The 20,233-nt window shown below is 37.2% G+C and overlaps 1 protein-coding gene across 1 annotated transcript in view; it reads left to right on the top strand.

Moving 5' to 3' along the window:
- Nucleotides 1–7,483: 7,483 nt before the first annotated feature.
- The window catches only part of TMPRSS15 (transmembrane serine protease 15), a 51,901-nt gene continuing 39,151 nt past the window's right edge, over nucleotides 7,484–20,233 (top strand). The window contains 7 exon segments of the mRNA XM_050971228.1: nucleotides 7,484–7,498; nucleotides 9,637–9,704; nucleotides 10,484–10,525; nucleotides 12,732–12,874; nucleotides 14,608–14,656; nucleotides 17,364–17,455; nucleotides 19,362–19,481. Coding sequence (XP_050827185.1) covers nucleotides 7,484–7,498; nucleotides 9,637–9,704; nucleotides 10,484–10,525; nucleotides 12,732–12,874; nucleotides 14,608–14,656; nucleotides 17,364–17,455; nucleotides 19,362–19,481 — 529 coding nt within the window.

Raw genomic sequence — 20,233 nt, 5'->3', positions numbered from 1 at the left:
CTTATTCTTACACTGACACACTGAGCACTTGGTAAATGCTTATCAGTTCTGTTTTACAGCCTCTCTGGCCTCAGCTTTCACCTCATCTTGTGTGCTACTTTGGAGTGAACTGCAAGGATTTCAGATTTACTTCTTCCTATCTTCTCCCTTCATTTGGGCAATCTGTTCCTGACCCACATACCTGATTTTCCTGTGCTCTGCCTGACGTGGACAACAAAAAAGTAACCACACGAGGTGGCAAAAAAAGGTATAATAATGGAGAAATGTGAGGATTTGTTTCTTAGGGTCTGCCCTTCAGAATCTCAGAGAGTTAAGTTACATCCATAACACAGACACACAGGAGAACAAAAGTTTCATAAAACCCAATTGGATTTCACATACAGCATTCCAAAATCATTCCAAAGGGTTATGGACAAGCTATCTTTGTGTTATTGATTGTATAAGTTAGCAAGAGAGATAATTATTGCTCCTTAAGCATTTCTTACTTCTCCTGTTATGGAGATATCAATGGTTAGGGTTTTTAAGAGTCTTAAGAAAAGAGATCAGCTTATAAATCTGTTGGTCTAAAGAGGATATTTAGCAAGAGGACCTGGGAATTTTAAAGCACTTGAATTTCAAAGAAACAGATGCTATTCTTATCCTAAATAGTTAAAATTTAATGGTCTTTTAAGTACCAGCAGCAAGCCAATCTGTAGAACAGGGCATAGCAATGCTTATCAAGATCTGTAGTCAAGAGTGTTCATTGAACAGTTGAAATAACACTCATACAGATCTTGATGTTTTAATTATTATTTGAACACGAATTTTCCCATTTTTTCATCTTTTTGAGACAAAAATCTCTGAATATTCATCAAGAGAACAGTTTTCTAAGTATCATGGACAATCTTTGAAAAGACTGCTGCAAACTACACAAAAGATGAAGATGCATTTTAATGACAGCAAAGCTTGCCCCCAGATTTGTGCCCATATTTTGCAGAGGTTATAGATATCCTGAAGTGGTTTACATAGGACAGATGGAAGCTAAACTCCCCCACATCTAAGTCCTTGTTTCAGACCTGTCCTCCTGTGTTTTGTGGCCCTTTAATCTGCAAACAGAGATGAAGATTTTCTTTCAAACTTCTTTGGAAACAAATACATACTGACAAAGCCCTTTGATGTGTAGTATAGAAAACTTAGTTTGCATTTATTCTATCATTCTGAACAAAAGGCCAGGATGAAAGAGGAGAATCATTCCCCTGCCACTTGAATTTTCTTTTCAATGCTTCCATGTTAGCCTACAAGGCACAAATCTTTATTCACAGCAATGTCCCTGTGATTTGTTTAATTCATAGAAACTATTACACTGTGGGAAATTTACTGCTGTTTTCAGTGACTGCTCCACACTGGCATCAATTTACATCAGTTAATCAGAGAATTCAGAGAAGCAATAATGTTACTACTGCCTCTTGACCTTTGTCTTTTACCTGCCAATTTTGCTGAGCAGTGTTATCAGCTGAGTTGACTCTGATTGTTTTTTTCCTTGGTATGCCATATCTGTTCCTAACTCTTCCCATTTACTTGTCACAGAGAACTTTGCATTGACATGCTCTTTCCCTTGCTCAGATGGTTCATGCTGTTTTCTTCTTGATTTCTACTGCCTTCACTTTGTTCCCATGATCCACACCTTTTTTTCCTTATAACAAGGGGAAATATAAGGAAGTATGTGCATGTAGTTGTTTAAACCCAGCTAAATAATTCAATGTGGTCTATCAGTTCATTTTTTGAATGCAAGACATAACACTATTCTCATTTTATCTGATTTTAACTTATTAAAAATTGGATATTTATGATAAGATATTTATTTATGATATTTTGTCAATGCAGAAGGATTTGATTGCCTCCAGAAGCAAATTCTTACCCTCACCATTGGGTCTCTAAAGTTAGGTGAAATTCTTCCTTTATTCTGTGCCTGTTGCTGGCTCTGTGATTACTTCTGCTGAAGTCAACTGGATTAATCACAGATTTCCTTTCTGGATACTTTAATTAGCCCCACTTTTTATTATAATATGTTCAGAAACATATTTCTCTGAGTCCTGCTTAAAATAATATTCTTTGATTCTGTGTTGGAAAGTGCTGGGAAAAGGAAGTGAATGCTGAGCTGCAGCTAACCAGTCAGACATGCCAGGGGCTGACCCAGGAAAGAGCCTCACACTAAAATATGGTAGGTTTAGATTGGATATTAGGAGGGAATTCTTTACTTTGGGGGTGGTGAGGCACAGGTTGGATGGGGCTCTAAGCAACCTTCCTTCCTTCTAGTGGAAGGTGGCCCTGTCCATGGCAGGAAGGCTGGAATGGGATGATCTTTAAGTTCCCTTTCAACCCAGGCCAGTCTGTGATTACTGAGAAGTTGTTCTTCCATGTGCTCTCCATTTTAAATTTCTCCTTTTGCTCCAGTGGTGAAAACAGCTCATAGTCTGTTTCTGTACCTTCACAGCAATCTTTTGCTCTGGTTTTATATCTCCCTCTCTGGAAGTCTGCACAGGGAAAGGGAAAAACACTTTAGACATCTGAAAAGAGCTGCCAAAAAAAGCAGATTTTCATTTCATTTTGATAGGTCAAGACAAGTCTGTGGGGGTGACAAAATGTTTTCCCACAGAGAGCTGGTTATTAATGCAATGTCAGGCTTTAAGTATGTTTGTGATAGTCTGGGTATTAGAGGAATTATCTGAGCACAACATCCCCTCTCTTCCTATGTCAGCAGTCTTTTCATCCTGTGCTGGAGAGTGATCAAGCAAGGAAATGAAAGCAGCCCAATAAAGCTAGAAAACCTGTGGAGCTGCAGATATGGATGCAGTATAAATGACCTAAATTGTGAATCTCTTAGATTTCTACCCTGTCAATGGCCTATTTCTTTAAAAATGACCTAACCTGATGTTTCCCTTGTATGGCTATAGTACTTTATAAAAACCTTGATTATCAAAATTAAGTTGTCATCTTTCTCTGGGTTTTATCACACTAATAGAACTTTTACAAAATTTAAAGTATTTTAAAATCATGTTGTAATATTTTTTCATAAAGTTAATAAGTTGTATCATAAAACTAGAGTTTAGAAAAATAACATGATTTCATTAGTTTCAACTGAGTAATCTCATTTATTTTTAATATTGCATTATTTCCTTAGGTGATTAATTTCTTTGCTGCAAGGTGTCCATGACCTGTGAGTATTCACAATTTGCAGTAGATAGTAGTAAACTGTTAGTAAGAGTGGCTAATGCTCACTCTTTTCCTGAGTGGATCATACCATTTCACCAGTTTAGTCATGTAGCAAACCAACCAAATCCAGCTTTCAAGAGTCCTATCAATTCACAAAAGAAATTAAAGTGAGAAACAAATTTTAGGATTATGCCAAAAATTAAAAAAAAAATGCAACTAAGACTACAGAAGAAGAATGAACAAGAAAATTATATGAGGAATAAAAATAGAAGCAAATTAAGTCAATGTCTAGAGGGCAGTTTGCAGTCACAGGATGTGCTCATCATTAAAAGGCATAGAAATGGCCTGGAATAAATTTCATAATGTTCAACCAAGGTCAACAAGTCCAAACTCCAGCATCTGGGGTGAAATAACCCAATGTCCCAGTGTTGATTGAGCCTGACAAGCTGATAGGGATGCCTAATTGCTGCCTTCAGATATCTAAGGGGTGATTACAGAGAAGGCAAATGGACTCTTCTCAGAATTGCAAAGGGAAAGCCCAAGAGGCAACAAACACAGCAGCTGATATTCCAATAAGACACAGAGGGGAGAAGAAAATCACTCTGCAGGGAGTCAATGCCTAGTGTTTATGGAGTCTTCCACCTTGGATGTTTGCACATCTTGCCTTGACATGGGCCTGAACAGCCTGATCTAACTTCAGCTAACCCTGCCTCAAGCAGGGGTGGGACCAGATGCTTGTCACAGGTCCCTTTCTGCATAAATCTCTTTGCTTCTGTAACTGCTGACTGCTGGCCAGCACTGGCAGACTGCTGAATTCTGCTCCCCTCATACTGAAGGTTCACAAATGAAAATGTGGAAACATGGGTGCTTATACTGTAAGAACTTATAACCAGCCCATACTAGTACAGACTATAATATTTTGCAAACAAATAAATCCAAGCACTCACTTTAATTACCATCTGCTCAGTGTCCAAGGCTTGCCTATTAATTATTGCTACCATGGCCTTATTGCCAGATAAAATTGTTTAGCAAATGACTTCATTTGCAGGAGTCACAACTCCAACTTGAGACTACCCATGCTAAGCTATGTCTTTGGCCAGACTGTAATCAACCTGTATGAACTGTAAGTGGCCACAGTCTTTACTCTTCTGGGCTAATCTCTTCACTATTAGAGCATTCATTCAGAATTTAAAATGCAGGGGCATCTTTGGGTAATAGTGTTTGCCTTTTATTAATGATATATAGTGTCAACGATACAAAGAGTGAAATTATGCAAAATATGACAAACTAATCCAAAGTCCATCAACACAAAACTCCTCAGATTTGTGGCAAAAAATATTTGAGTAGAATAAGACAGGACTAAAGTAGTGTTGTTTCAGGCAGCATGGACAATTGCAGTGATTTAGCCTTGCCTGGCTGCCAGATGCACACCCAGAAGATTCCTCAATGCCCTCCTCAACAGAGCAGGGCAAAAGTGATTTACAGCCATCCTCAAGTGGTGCAGGGAGATGAAGCCTGAGGGTTTGTGGTCTGTCCATAACAGCTCTCTGTCACTCCCTCCTCTTCACATTCTTCCCCCACTCTCTGCAATGGCACAGCTCTGCTAGGTGTGGGATAACCTAATATGTGCAGCTGAGCAAAGTGAATTAGTTAGAGACATCATCAATTTGTGTGATCGAGTCAGTGCTCAGAAAGACATCGAAACTTAAACACCTTGAAATGAAGGACATTAAAATGATTGCTGAGAAAGCACAAAAAGTTACAAAGACACCACAGTGGCACAGTTCAGCAGAACTCAGCACTGCAAACACGATCTGGTCATGAGCATGCATCTATATCTGCACACATTTGTATTCATATATGTGTGTGTCTGTGAGATACAACATATACAAATGCAATTCCTACTCTGTCCAGCATGATGACCCAGAGATCTAATCCATTTGCAAGATACAGACTCTTTTCTCTTGCTCTGTAAGAGCTGTATGATTAAGCAGCACTGAATATTGTTTTAAAAACTTTGGGTTTAAGTAAATATTTTTTTCTTTTTAGTAAGGTGAAATATTACTATATTGCTTCCATTATGGTATGATATTAAATGGAGGTTCCTGCTGTCAGGCCAAGATTTTGATTGTGATTTAGAGTTTTATATCCTTTCAAATGGCAATTCTTTCAAATACCATAGTTCTCAAAGAGTGGACAGAGAACTGCTATGTCATCCAAGAGTCTCATTTCAAGACTTTCTCATTTCTTCCCAATTTATGTTATCTCCATGTCTGTCAATTAACAGATAGGTAGAGCTTCTGTCTTCCAAAGATTGGCTCACAAATTTCCTTTTCTTTTAGTACTCTGATTGAGAGTCAGAAACAGTAACTCCCAGGGCTCAAAACATACAATCAGTATGGCTTTACTTTTCTGAAGCTCAAAAGTTTTGACAGATTAAATTTATAACCAAGTGGTTACTACACTGCCTGTTTAATTTACTCTTGCTCTACTACAGCTGCAGCTCCCACCCTCCACTGTGCTTTAACTTTATCAAGGACTTGCATCACATAGCACATTTATGCCTGGCAAGAAAATACAAAACAAGCATGCATTTTTTAGTGTCTTCTCTGATTAGTTCTCTAGTTCTGTGGTCAAAGAACCATGTCTTACACAGATTAAATTTGTGCTGCTGAATTACTGTTTAGTGCTGAACACGTTGCGGAGCTATGGCACATTACCAAACAATTCATTTCCCAGCATTTCCTTTATAAATGAAATAATTTTTAAAGGAACTTTCTAAGCAGAATGAGGATAGATACAGCTTTCACTGTTGTCCTCATAATTACCCTTGTGAGGAATTATCAAAAAAAATCTGTATAGGCAATAAATTTGGCAGCAATATTTTATATTGTCACTTAAAAATATCAAATGACAAGAAATAGTGCAAATCCAGTGACCTACCTTACCTTTCTGTGGGTTTGCTCGTGTTTCATCTGAGAAAAGTATCTTCAGGGCTTCCCCTGTGAGTGGATTTCTTTTCTTCTTATTTGCATATCCTGTGCATGATTATGACTGCTCAGAATGTTGTAAAAACCTATGTCAGTGAAGTTTTATGATGTAATTCATTTACAAGCATCTCCTATAAATATCCCTTCATGTGGGTTATTACTTTCCTTGTCAGGCTGTGTCTTTTGTCAGTCCTTAATTCACAGAAGTTTTTCAGACAGAAATGAAGCTGAAAAAATCATCTGATGAGAAATATGTTTCTCTTAGTATCTATGAGATTTTCTTTGCTTCTCTGCTGGCAATTTTTGTGTGTGTTTGTGTTGGACTTCTTGTACTTTCTTGGTTATCAGTCCAGGAGTTGGAACGAGGTAAGTAGCCAACTTATAGCTACAGACCTTTAGGACTTCCTTGGAACTTGAAGACAGTGCTCTTACAATTGTAGTTGTCTCTTGGTTTTTGGAGGTTTTTTTATTTCATGCTATGTTTTTAATGCTGGGGGCAGGGGAAGTGATGTTATAGGGTTTATGTGTTTTCCTTCCTTGAAAAATGATGTGAACAAAATAGGGGGAAAAAACCAAGCACTGTAATCATGCTCTTAAAGCATATAAAATAATTTTCATAGTGTAGGCTTTGGAAAAGATCCCTAAGATGCAATTCAAGCTGTAAAGCTTGGGTTATTCCACCGTATTCATCAACTAGTGAAGGTAGTATGGAAAACTGTGAAATTTTACCTTTTACTCCATGTATGAGTTTTGAATCAGAAAACAAATAATCCATTGAAAGACTAATAATATCCTAGAGTTTATGGGGCCCATCCCTTGGAATCTATTAATTTCTTTATTTAAAAAATATTTTTAAGTATGAGAGAGTTCCTGCATCAGTTAGTTGCCTGCCCCAGGTAAAGTCACTCTTAGTCTTTATTCAGTGCTCAGAATGTGATGGAAGAAGTTACTCAAAGCAAACTGAATTAAAATATCAATGTTTCATTATTTTCAAATGGCATTAAAATTCCATTAGGAATGAATGGGTTAAGAAATCATGTGTATATAAGTTAAGTGGGAGGGCCACACCTGGAGGACTGCATCCCGTTCAGGGCTCCAAAACACGTGAGGGATAAGGAGCTACTAGAGAGAGTCTCAAAGTGATTTTTGTGGCTGAAGAAATATTCTTCTACTTTGAAGATTTTGTTGCTTTCCTTAACCAAACCCCCATACTATTTCATTCTGATGGCTAAATTTACATGAAGACTAAACTTTCTGTAAGAATTTTGTTTAAAAAATAAAAACAACCAACCACAACGATTATGTCGGAATATCATGTTTGTTCCTTCAGTTGCCATTGTTTTTATTTCCAGATTTTAAAAACTCCACCAGCTACCAACTTTCTTACCTTCTTACCAGAATGTTATCACATTCCAGTAAAATAAAAGGGTGTATCATTGAATCTAGAGACAGGCTTTTACTTAACAACTTTGTTTTTAGAATAAAAATAATTTAAAAATTGTAAAAAAATTATTATAAAATATTTTTAATTATCTTTGATATATAATTTTAAAAGGCTCTTGCTATTTAGAAATATTTTTTAACATATTTGCAATTGTTTTAAAGACAAGTCTTCAAAGAAGCTCAAAGCTAGTGTGCTATTAGTAGTTGATATTAAATAGGTGTCACTATGCTATGCCTTCCATAATAAACTCTTCATTGTAGTATTTATTGCTTATCTGCTGTTATGATTCAGTTATTAAATTTATTAGAAATGTCTCTGCCCAAATTAACCTGCCAATGAGACCGTATGCCAAAGTCAATAGTATGGGTTTTATCTAACAGCAAACGAGAGAGATAAGGGGAAGAAATAGGAAAGAGAGAATTGGAAGGGGAGAGTAAGGTGGAGACAGATTAAGTAGAAAATATCAACACTCCATGGAGCCTGATGGCATCCTGTTGTTCTTCTTGGTGGTGAGGGTTTCTTGAAAAACACAGAATCCAGTGGATTAATATATGTTTGGGCCAGGTGGGAATGCCCAGGTTCCTGTTAGAGAGGAGAGGACTTTGGTGGTCACAGCCTCTTTATGCAGTTTTGCCATAATGGGCAAAACTCCTTCATAACAATGTTTAAGCCATGAACTATAATATTTCAGTCCCTGACCTTTGCTTTTGTCTTAAAACTTGCTTTGATGTTAATGCCTTCAAACACAACCTAAAATACCACTGGTACTGCAACCAGTAAGCAAAAATCATTTCCTGTCAATCAACTTTAATTCAGATATTTTCTGAGAATTTCCAGTGTGTTACACAGTGAAGAAATATTTTTTTAATGTGTGATGAATTCCTTTATGTATACCTCATGTCCTGTAGCTTATTAAAATCAAGATTAAATTTGCAGCAATGACCAGCTGTCTAATTTTTTTTATAAATTCTCCCAGAATTTCATGTATTTATTGGTGAGAAGGGTCAGGTCAAATATAGTGTAACTATTCTGACACTTGATGTTTCCAGTGCTGTCATTGAAACCAGGGTACATATATGAAAAAGGGCACAGCAAAAATACATTAAGTGTGAGGCAATAATTCATAATATTTTTTTAATCCAGAACACACAAAATATTCTTAATTAACTATTTGCCTTCCCATTTATCTCTGCCCCTGGGTTAGACATAACTGGGCATATCATTTTATCCTTCATGCACTCACAGTGTTGCAGGAAAACAGCATCTAAAACAAATTGAAAGTAATGAGACCTAAGGGCAAATAGAATTCAGAAAATGTTATTACCATCATAGCTGTTGTAAACATAAAAAGTCTATCTTTTTCTTTAAACTCAGCACCAGGCAGAACATCTCTGATCACAAATAAGTAAAAAAAATCCTAGAAATTATTGCATTGATGATCTGTGTGAAATAAAATCTAATGTAATATTTTTCATTTATTTCTATATAATTAAAACATCTTTTTTTTTCATTATCTAGCTGAAGCAGATGTGAATACTCACAGGTATATGGGAATATTAAAAATAGTCTCTGGTACATCTTTCACTTCAACCTTACAAAACAGTTCCTCAGCTGATTTCAAAGTCCTTGCCTTTGATGTCGAAAAATTGGTAAGAACCTATCAGCTTGTGGTTTATTCAAGAGTATTTGTAGGTACATTAGTTCCTTAACATTAACTACTGTTGATGGCTTTTTCTTTCCAAAAAAGTTATTTCAGGCCCTAAGCCTGGTCAGAACCCAATATATTCCTCATTTGAAAAAATCAGTGAATCATCAAAGAAATGCCTTGCTTCTGTAGTCTAGAAAAAGTCATTTAGTACTGAAACCATGATTATAGTATGAGAATGTGTGTATATTTTATTATTATTAATATTTATTTTATTTATATATTATTTTATAATATTATAGTATTATATTATTATTTAATTTTTTAATTATTGTATTGGTTCAAGATGTCTCTTTTTTATATAGATACAAAATATCTTCCAAGAAGGTGATCTGAAATACAAGTTTGAAAGATGTGAAGTCTCCCAGTTCAAGTAGGTACAGCTTAATTTAACTTTGAAAAGAAATGTCAAAAGTCCTTACTTAGATATTTCTCTCAGAAGTATTTACCTTGATTATCAAGACATCCTTGGGAATGTTATTCCTCTCACATCTTACATCTTCCAATGTGCTCAGTTTGACACCAGTGTGTTTCCTCGGGCAAACTTCCTTCTCAAGCTGATGTGTGCCCCTGCCTTGACCAAACCAGTAAGGCTGAGCCCAAACACCCACTCAGAAAAATTCCATATTTCAAAGAAGTGCTGAATTATTTTTTTGCAGAGGTGCTGTTTGCAGGGTTGCTGATCCTTGCCATCTAGAACAAGTTTCAGGTTAGAGATCTCCTGGCATAAGCCTGGAGGCTCAGGCACTCATATGTCCCTATGGACGCTGATCCACTTAATTCACATTACTAAGCCTATTTAACAAGTAAGGCTGTCATTTGACACCAGGAAAAGCTGCAGCCTCTGTGTCCTAAAGATTCTGTGACTCTGCTTCATTTAGTGAAGCTCATTTTCAATATTCTGGGGTGTGGGCTGTCCTACTGAAGGCCAGCTGACAAAAGTTATACAGCCAGGTCTGTGGTGGTAATTCCATCTGCACTATTGTTAATAAGGTCCTGATTCAGCAGAACTCGTGTGACACTGTCTCTCATTATTACACAGTTCCAGGATGTGCTCCCATCCTCTTCAAAGCATTCTAATCTCAATGGGAACCATGTGGTGTTGGTTGTGGCTTTTCTTTTTCTTTTTTATTGTTGCTTCTTTTTCTACAGGAAATCAGAAGATGACCATGACAGATTGACATCAGAGACCAGGTAATTGTATATAACAAAGTTTACTTAAAATATAGGCAGGAGACAGGGATACTAGTAATTTAGACAGTTCTTCTGTGGACTGTGAATAGATTAAGAAAAAAAAAAAAACAAAATCTAAACATTTTTAGAATTTAGATAAGGCCCTCTAAAGAGGATGAAGCTCCAGGACATATTTTTTCTCTTAAAACTTCCTTTAGGATTAGATGAAAAAAAAGTGATGGTCCCTGGGACTGTTGATTTAGAACGAAAAATGGAAGAGTGAGAAAGGTAACAAACTATTTAGAATGGAAAATTTATAGGCTTGTGCTGAGTTTTCTTCTGTAAAACTGCTTAAACTGAGGTCTCATGTCACCACCAGTAACTCAAGTTTTAAATCAAGAGAAGTCTAATGACACACAGAACAAAACAGAGGGTAAAAGATTGACCCTAGCAGAACTGAAAAACCCTGGGAAATGAATGGTATAATTGGCTGTCTCATAGGTGAACCCAGAAAATTAAAGTACACCTCACATGAAAACAGATCAATAGTTCTGTGCTACCACATGTTCTTGTGGTATCAGTGTAAGTACATGAAGTTGATAAATATGTGGAGGAGATTAGTTTATTTGAATTACTGTCCTTGGGATAAAAACCACAAGCAAGATATTGGGATATTTTCTGACCATGAATATCAGTAATGGGAAGCAGATTTAAATTGCAGCAGTCTTTTGATTGGAATAGTGAGGACATAACCCTATTAGCTAGAAAGCAGAGTATGATCACTTTATGAAGGATTACATAACATAAAATGAATGGACTTCACAGCAGCAGGAGTAGGCCACCTCCAAATGTTGTCCTTGTTAAGGTAGATCCAGTCAGGAAATTTGATTTCTGCACAAAGGAAGGGACTGCTCTCATCAAAATTTGGGCATGGAAGATGGAGACATCTGTGAGTGGTTTGCTCAAGACTGCCTTTGCAAGTGTTGGGTTTTTAGTGTTCTCACCTGGCCCATTTAGATGCCTTTTAGGAGGAGACCAATTATGCCAAAGAACAGCTTATTTCTTTCTGTCAACCAAAATGGGAATCTAGATATCTGCACTGTAAGTAACTGTGTTGGCAAAGCTCATCCCACCACTGTATCTTGACACAACAATCATAGAAATTGCAGAAAATCTGCTGGTTTTGAACGTTGGATCTTGTTTTTAATACAACAGTAAAGATCTGTCCTCCCTTCTGCATCGAATAACTTTGTCTCAGACATTACTTTCTTTTCATTTAAAAAGTGTTTACCCCTTCAGGCAATCTGCTTGGCATTTCACCCTTGAAACGCTGCTGCTGAGTCACAAGGAGAGCAATAAAAGCTTTTGTTTGCTCAGCATGGCCTAGAGGTTATCAGAACCATGAGAGAAGGAGAGCTTTTCTACATATTGCAAACTACAAACTATGCTCAGCAAAACGGCAGGATTAATCACTCCTTACAAAGAGCACTGCTGAGTCAGTTGCCAGTGGGTAGTTAAGGGTAAAAAAGTTTACACCTAAATTTAAGTAAAGGAGAAAATGTTTATCTTTGGCAGGTGTCATACTTCAACATTACCTTACTCTAGCTGCAAACAGAAAACTTCATAATAGTGTCTAGAAAGGATGGAGAGAACAAACAGAAAACACTCTGGATAAAATTAATAGAAGTTAAATGTGGTTTAACCACACTTTCTAAATGTCTTTGTTTTCAGCCATCGTTGTTTCCTCGTGAGAATCCAGGCAATCACACAGCAGATCTGCAAAAATGCAGAATCCACAGATTTGCTTTATAGAAGTGGTCACTTTGAATCATATTTTGCCATGTTATACAATTTTCATAATACTTCCAGGTTCACCTTCAGTATTTTAGGGCTAAAACTAATAGACCTGTTGAACAAAGGTTGAGCTAATTTAGTTTTCCTCAAATTCAGCTCCACTGCGGCAATTGAAAGGGATGTTGTCTTGGGTTTTTTTCTGATAGTGAGAGTAAGAGTAGATAAAGAAAAACAAAGTTCCTCCAAGATTCAGTCTGACCTGATGATTAAGAGATGTTTCTTTAGGTCATCTTTGCCAGTCAATATTTACAAAACAATCTGCCTTTGCCAATGGATCCAGTGTTGGAATGAAATATTGTCTAGGTGATGTCATACAGCAGGTTTTTTTCATCAGCTGAAATAACCAATTCATTTCTCTGTTTTGTATTACTAGTGTGGTTGTGATCCTCACCCTTTATTTTACCCAGATGGTAACAGTTGAGAAAATAAAACATGAGCTGGTTTTGGGTGTCATTGCAAATAACCCTAATCCTACCAAGGCTTTGAAAATTGATGTGAACAGCATACAAATCACAGGTAATAATAGTAAGCTTTTTATTTGAGGGTTTTGTTTGTTTGTTTGTTTGGGGTTTTGTTTGTTTGTTTTTTGGGTTTTGTTTTTAATTTTAAAAATCCTTCAGAACTACAGGTAGCAGGAATAAAAGCTTTATCTCCCAGACAGCAATTGGATTCTTACTTTTTCTCTTGGGCACTCTCCTCCCCCATTACATAACTTTCAGTAGCAGCTTAAAGAATTTACAACCTTTTCTACTAGAAAGTATGAGCCAGCATTGTGTATATTCCCTAGGGAGGGAGTAAAGGGCAAAGTAATGGTTTCCCAGTGAAAACCACTCAATTTCACCTCTTATGAAGCATAATATTTGTAATTTTTAGCCCTCTAATTAAAGCAATTAAGCCCCAACCATGTTATTTCCTAAGTAAATACAGTTACAATTTTGTTCTGCTTAAGAATGAGAAAAGGGCTTAGAGTTGCAGTGAGTAAAGACTCATTTACTGAAAAATATGTCCTGTAGAAAAACTGCTTTGGGAGCAGTGCACTCAGGGAACAGGCTCCATATTCCTGTAGAGCCTAGGTAAATGGAAGCGGTGGAGAAAGGAGCAGGGCTTTGAGGACTAGGTAGCTTTAAATTCTGTAAATATACAGATATTTTATGTAAGAAACTAGAAAATATATCAAAGTCTAAATGGAAGCCCTTCAAGATCAGTGGGAATCCTTTTTGTTTACCTTTATAAATCTTCAAAACAGCCCTTCACTGAGGATGAGGTTAAAAAACAATCTGAATTCTTTGAAGCAGAAGTTGATAAGGTGACATTTGAAGACCTGCTGGAGTTACTATTAAGCAAAAACTGAGGAGTGGCAATCTGCTGTGCCATGTCTCTTAATCTATACTAAAAGCTGCATTTTTTGCTAAGTACTTCAAGTAGTCAAAGGCTAAGTTCAGAGTCTGAGCATATTTAGTTCTCTTTACTGCTTGTTTATTACAAATTACAGCACAACACTGTGGAAACTGATTGCTCATTATACTTCAGAAATGGCACCAAAAAAATAATTAAGAGCCTCTTAAAACATTCATCCACTGATGAACTTTGTAGTCAAACTTTTACTGCTGTGGATCATTAAAATGCTTCTTTTCTCATGAGCAGTCACCTGTCCATTCTACCAGAAGTGCTTCAATAAAATAATTGTAACTAATTAGCAATCACAATCATATGTGGTACTTTTGAATCATGTATATCCATATGTTCTGCTAGAGACATTCCTATTTCAGAGAGGCAGAGAGGTATCACACAGGCACAACTTGCTTGGAGTGAGTTTTCACAGTGATTAAAAGTAACTTTCTTTCTTGTAAACTATCCCAGGTCAATTTTAACTCATTCATCTCTTCTAAATACTGTTCTCTAAGACACAGGGGCTCTGCAAATCTGTATAGGATAAAAAGCCTAGAGAGAGATTTCCCAGGTGAAGACATTCTATGTGCAATACAATCAATAGGGATTGAGGATTGAAATGGACTGCAACGGCTTTGAAACTTCAAAACCTCAACCCATTTTGGGATCGTTCTTCCTTGGGAAGAGCACAGAGTTTGAGAAAAGATTAGGAACAGGATGAGGCCAAAGGAGGGAAGCAGGACACTGACAGTGATTCAATGAGAAATACTCACAGCTGATTTCTTTTTAATCTTTATTTCTGTCATCTAAAACTAGACACTGCTATAAAAGAAGTTTATAATGAATTTGCTTTCTTCCAGTAGCTGCAGAAAATCCTACTACAACAACGCCTTTAACCTCATCAGGTCAGTATCCTTCTCAAAGCAGACACTAATTTTTGTTTCCAATGCAAGATGAAGGAAAACAAGACTTGACGCTCAGCTCACATAACTTACTAAAGCTGCCCTGGCTGCAGCTTGGGCTTGACTGCCAGGGTCCATTCAGTGATAATTAGCTGCTTTCACCATTTCTGACTATTTGAGAAAGCAGTGAGTGATCTGTAGTAGTCTGTACAAAATCTGTAGAAGCTTAATTAGAGCATCAAACCAAAGGTTGAGTCTCCATTAACCAGCCCAGCTGCAAGCTGAAGGTTTTGCAGGTTTAGGGAGGTAGACCAGCCTGGGGAGTCCTGCTCTGACGTTGTGGTTATTGATTTACTAAGCAATGTTGGCAGACAGATTTTCCTTCCACTATCCCTGTGATAAGACATGAAGCAGACAAACTTAGTCTCACAAACCTGCCAAAAGTCAGCCAGAGAGATAAACAATACAGTAAGTGCTTTATAGCACTAGGTGCAGGTGGCCACATACAAACTGCATTCAAATTATCACAAACCAACTCTCCAGGGCACAGGGGACCAGACCAGAAGCTAAACAACTGCCCCTATAAATTCAGGAGACAAGTAGTTATTGATACTCTAATGACAGCCATAGTGATGGAAGAGTTACTGTCAGTCTGCTTACAGGCCTTCCAACGTGGATAGTCCAAAGTGTGCAAGTCCTGTGTCTGTTCCCAAAGATACAGCTTAAACTGCTAACATTCAGTTTTTTCCCCTATCTGTCCCTTCCTCTGGTATGCTGTCTCAATGCTCCCCTGGTCCTAAGTTCAATGTTGCTAATCATCCTCAAGCAAAATTTGGAGACTGGGGAGGTTCCTAAGCAAAGGGGAAGGGCGTTGGGAATTGTCAGCACCCAAGGTTAGAGTGGCAAAGGTATTCCTGGTGTGAATTTCTTCCCGCTTGGCCTTGGGTCTGCTTGAAGTCACTTTTGTATTTTTGTTTTAATATTGTCTACTTCCTTGTTCTTTATGTTTCAGTCCAAATGTCCCAATATACTCACATTTTGCCATACTGGGTACATTTACACCTGCTGGATGCAGGGTTATGGCTCTGCTGACCCTAAAAACATTCTTTGCCATCTCAACCTGCTACTTTAGTCAGATTTTCTAGTAATTGTGCTTATATCACCACTGCTTCTATCACTGGGTTTTCCTTTAGGGATTTTGCTGTCAACTTGTGCATGTAATATTTGGGAACATCTGTAGTTACCACAATTTTTCAACAGTTTTCAAGGTGTATCTCCCTGATAACTGTTTTCTTAGAATTGTTTTCTCCTCCATGCATCTGGGTTTTATGTCTTGGAACATTAAATTCCTTCTAAATTGGTTATCCTGTTGTAAATGTATAGACAGATACGTTGGTGTAAATATATATATGTGTGTGTGTATCTCTTTGAAAAGCTGTGATAGTATGAATTAAGCTTTTTTTCTCTGCAGTAGCTGTGAGAACAGTCCATCTATTCACTGCTCTTCTCTCTCTCTGCCAAAGAAACTGTCTTCCTAAATTTGTAGACACAGAAAGCACCTAACCAGAATGGCCCAGTTCAACTTAATAGTATTTGCTAAATAAGCATGTTTTGGTCCAAAATTGGTGGGAAATCCTCCTGCAAGTTTGTGCACTAGGTCTGGGAGAGCAGGAATACCTAATAAAAGGTGGCGATGGCCAGTGGTCAGCAGCTTCTGCCCACAAAACTGATGGGTGACAAACTATAGAGAAATCCTTTATTCCTTCAGGCCTCTCATCCTATAAACTGAGGCACAGGATCCATTACCTGCAGTGACTTGGGGATTGTTTCCAGACAAAGACATCAACATTCTACTCACATATTTGAGTCTTAATTTAGAAAGTAGGAATAGTAAACAGGGATGCTAAAGCAAATTCAGAGAGGAAAAGAACAAAGAATTTTTGGGAGCTGGAAATGCCAGGTGTATCCTCAATGAAGTGGAACTTCTGTTGGAGCAATCAAAAATACACATCCTATTTTTCCAGAATGTTTTGCAGTTTACAATCACTAATACAAATCTGCTTATTTACCTAGGCATTTGTTCATATGTAAATATGTACACCCACAGTGTATATATGTACACCTGTATGTAAATAGACAAACACTAGATAGGTTTGAGGTTCCTAATTTATTTGTAGAGCAATTTTATTTGTCAGATAATGGACATTTACTTTTTACTACTAATGCTGAAGTTCTCATAACTTTTCTTGTTTCAACAGATCCCACGAGTTTAATTACAAGTTCCTTGACACCAACTTCAGGTCAGAACTTTTACAGGGGAAGACAAGAAAGAATTGCTCCTGTTTTAGTGGGGGGAAGGTGAAAGGAGGAAATAAATCTTTTGAAGTTAATTGAAACACATAATTTTTTCTTATGTTTATTATGACACTTGAGCTTCAGGACAAACCCACTCAAGCTGGCACTACCATATCATTACCTGGAGTGTGGGGAGCTTTTTTTTTGCCTTTTTTTTTTTCTTTAATATCTGCAATAATGCAGATATAAAACCAGATTGGCTGCTGCTTAATTCTGCCCAAACAACCAACCCAAGAGGTGCTCCCAGAGTGCAAGAAGTAGAGTTCTAACCTTGGGTTGTGTTTGTCCAGGTTCAGGACTGCTCACTACAAGCAAGCCCTCAACAACAGTGGGTGAGTAACTCTGTGTGTGTGGAGGAGCAGGGAGGGAGCAAGGGGTAGAATTCTAACCTTGGGTTGTGTTTGTCCAGGTTCAGGACAGCTCACCACAAGCAAGCCCTCAACAACAGTGGGTGAGTAACTCTGTGTGTGTGGAGGAGCAGGGAGGTTCCACAGAGCAATCTGAGACTGCACAATTGCACTGCTCATGTGCAGCCTCTCCTCGCAGCATTCAATCCTTGCATTCTGTTCCTGAAAATTCAGGATATGCAGGTTTACCTTGGGCCAAGGAGACCTCTTCAAAGAGAAGGGACTTAGACTGTACATGCTACAAAAATGCTGTGTGTGTTGTGCATGTTGATGCACACATTGACACTAATAATAGCTCCTTTTTTTAAAAATTCATGTTACTTCTTTACTTTTATGAGGAAAATAAAATAAGCAAAGCTGATAGCAAAGTATGACTTCCAATGGAAACCCAGTTGAAGATGTTTGAGTCTTTGAAAACATTCTCCAGCCTTCTTACATGGTGGAATATATGTGATTTCTGCAAGCAATTTAGTGTTTTCAAGTCTTACATGTTCACTGCCCTTATTTAATTGAATATAACACAGCACAATTTAGGGAAATTTGCCATTTAAAAGAGAAGTCAGAATGTTTAAGCAGGAAAAGCTGATTTCTTTCAACCCAGGAGGTGGCAGTGCTGTTTAGTTTTCTGAGTTGAATAAGCTGAGAATTGATCATGTTGGGCGTAAACAATGATTTCTTGCCTGATGGGCTTGTGCAAAATCTCTTCCTGGGTTATTGGTTGGAATTTTTGCCCTGGGTCTAGAATGCACAGTTTTAATATCTCTGCTCATCTGTGGAAATTCATTCACTGGCCCTGTGTCACCTCCAACACTTTACTGAAGTATGTTTGTTTGATTTTAATTTCCAGTTGGATGCAAAATGGTAAATCTTGTGGTTTTGTAACATTTGCATTGCCAACACTGAGGGTGTTTTGTAAAGCATTTTGGAGTGCTACAAAACATCCCCACCAATGTCAGTCTGGGACACACAGTACAATATCACACTTAATCTGATTACAGAACTAACAGCTCTGTTAAAAAAAAAAAAAACATGAAAAAGATGAAATTTTACAGATTTTTCCTTCTTGCATCAGAAATGTTGACCTTTTTCTGTAAATATTTATTGAAGAGGAGACAAGGGACTGTGTGAATAGTTCTATAGAATTTAATGCAATTTTAATAATTTTCAAATCCAAAGTAGTTCTCCAAAGCTTAGTTCAGCTGCATGTTTCTGTTCACTTTAATGGGGCCTACTTCAATTCTAAAGATACCTATGACCAAAACCCTCTAAAGACTAATAAGAGTTTGTTTGCAGTAGATGAATATTTATGATCTAGGAAAAGGTTATTAGTAAGATCTACGAATTGGAGGATCTGCCCATGCAGTCTTCTAACAGAAATTTGCTCTTAACTTATACATTTAATTTGTAAATCTGAAAAGAATATGGTTTCTGATAATTCTGGTGTTTAAGAATCTAAAGGCTCTTTTTTTTTAGGATATGCTGGTTAAAAAATCAGATTTCTTAGCAACAGTGTGATGTGTTAAAGCTGAAGAAATCAATTAAATTCTATTTACCTAAACCCAGAGATTATTCACTTTTATTTAAACCAAAGCACAATTTTCTCACATTATTTGAACATAAGAAATTGGAAAATGTCATTTATTACGTTGCATAAAGTAGTTTATTTGTGTAAGGAAAAAAAAAAAGTAATTCACGGACATTTTCTTCCAGCTTTGCTTCAAGCTTGGCTTCAAAACATCTTTCACTTCTGAGAACTCTCTTCATTCTCTGCCAAATTTATCTTTTTAGTATGTGATATTTCATTCCAGCCTTCTAAAAATGCAGTTTTGCAAAACACAATAGAGTGGTTGATTTGATTTGTGGTAAAGCAACCAGAGGTAAGTCAATTTTCCTTTGTAGTGAGACTGCCTTACTGTTGTGCTGTTATTGCTCTCATCTTTATTATTCCAGCTGAGTGTTTGCCACCTGCTGAACTCTGTGCTGATGGTGCAACCTGCATCAGTGAAGAATTCTTTTGTGATGGAGTCTTGAACTGCCCAGATGGTTCAGATGAATCTGAAAAGAGATGTGGTAAGAATGTAAACTCCTGTAAATCTGTCTTTTTACACATGCTTAACACTGTCAGTAATTTGTAAATAGTTTATGGGCAATAAACTGCACAGTGAAGTCCAAATCAATTCTATTAAACATAATAATGAGTGATTTTTATACTATTTATCTTGCAAGGGGAAAAAATGTTCTGTAAAATTCTCACTAATGAAGCATGTGCTTAATAAGGAATGAAATATTAGACTCTTTCTGTTTTAGTATAAAGTTATACATTTGTTCACTATAGAAATATTGCTAACATAAATCCTATGTAAATTACAAAATAATATACAAATTAATACGAAGATTTTCATCAGTGATATCAAACAGTGTTAAGACCAGATGACTTTTCAGGTCCCATTCAACCTCAGCCCATCTCTGATTCTACAAAACTACAGACCTGAAACCCCACTGGAGTTAAACAAAAAGAGTTTTCATCCTGCAGTGCCAGTCAGTTTGTTTACCTTTGTCTTTTCTTTGAGTGCTGTGTCCATTTCTGGGCCACTCACAGGAAGGACATTGAGGGACTGCAGAAGGTCCACAGAAGGGCAATAAAATTGGAGAAAAATCCTTGTGAGGAGCTGGGAGGCCTCAGCCTGGAGAAAAGGCAACTCAGGGATCAACTTCTCACTCTGTAGCACCCCCTGACAGGAGGGTGCAGCCAGGCTCAGGTGGGGCTCTTCTCCCAGGTAACCAGTGACAAGACAAGAGGAAAAGTCCTCAAGCTGTGCCAG

This window comes from Serinus canaria, chromosome 1 (assembly GCF_022539315.1).
Source record: "Serinus canaria isolate serCan28SL12 chromosome 1, serCan2020, whole genome shotgun sequence".
Classification (NCBI taxonomy): domain Eukaryota; kingdom Metazoa; phylum Chordata; class Aves; order Passeriformes; family Fringillidae; genus Serinus; species Serinus canaria.
This window is presented reverse-complemented; position numbering and strand designations above follow the sequence as displayed.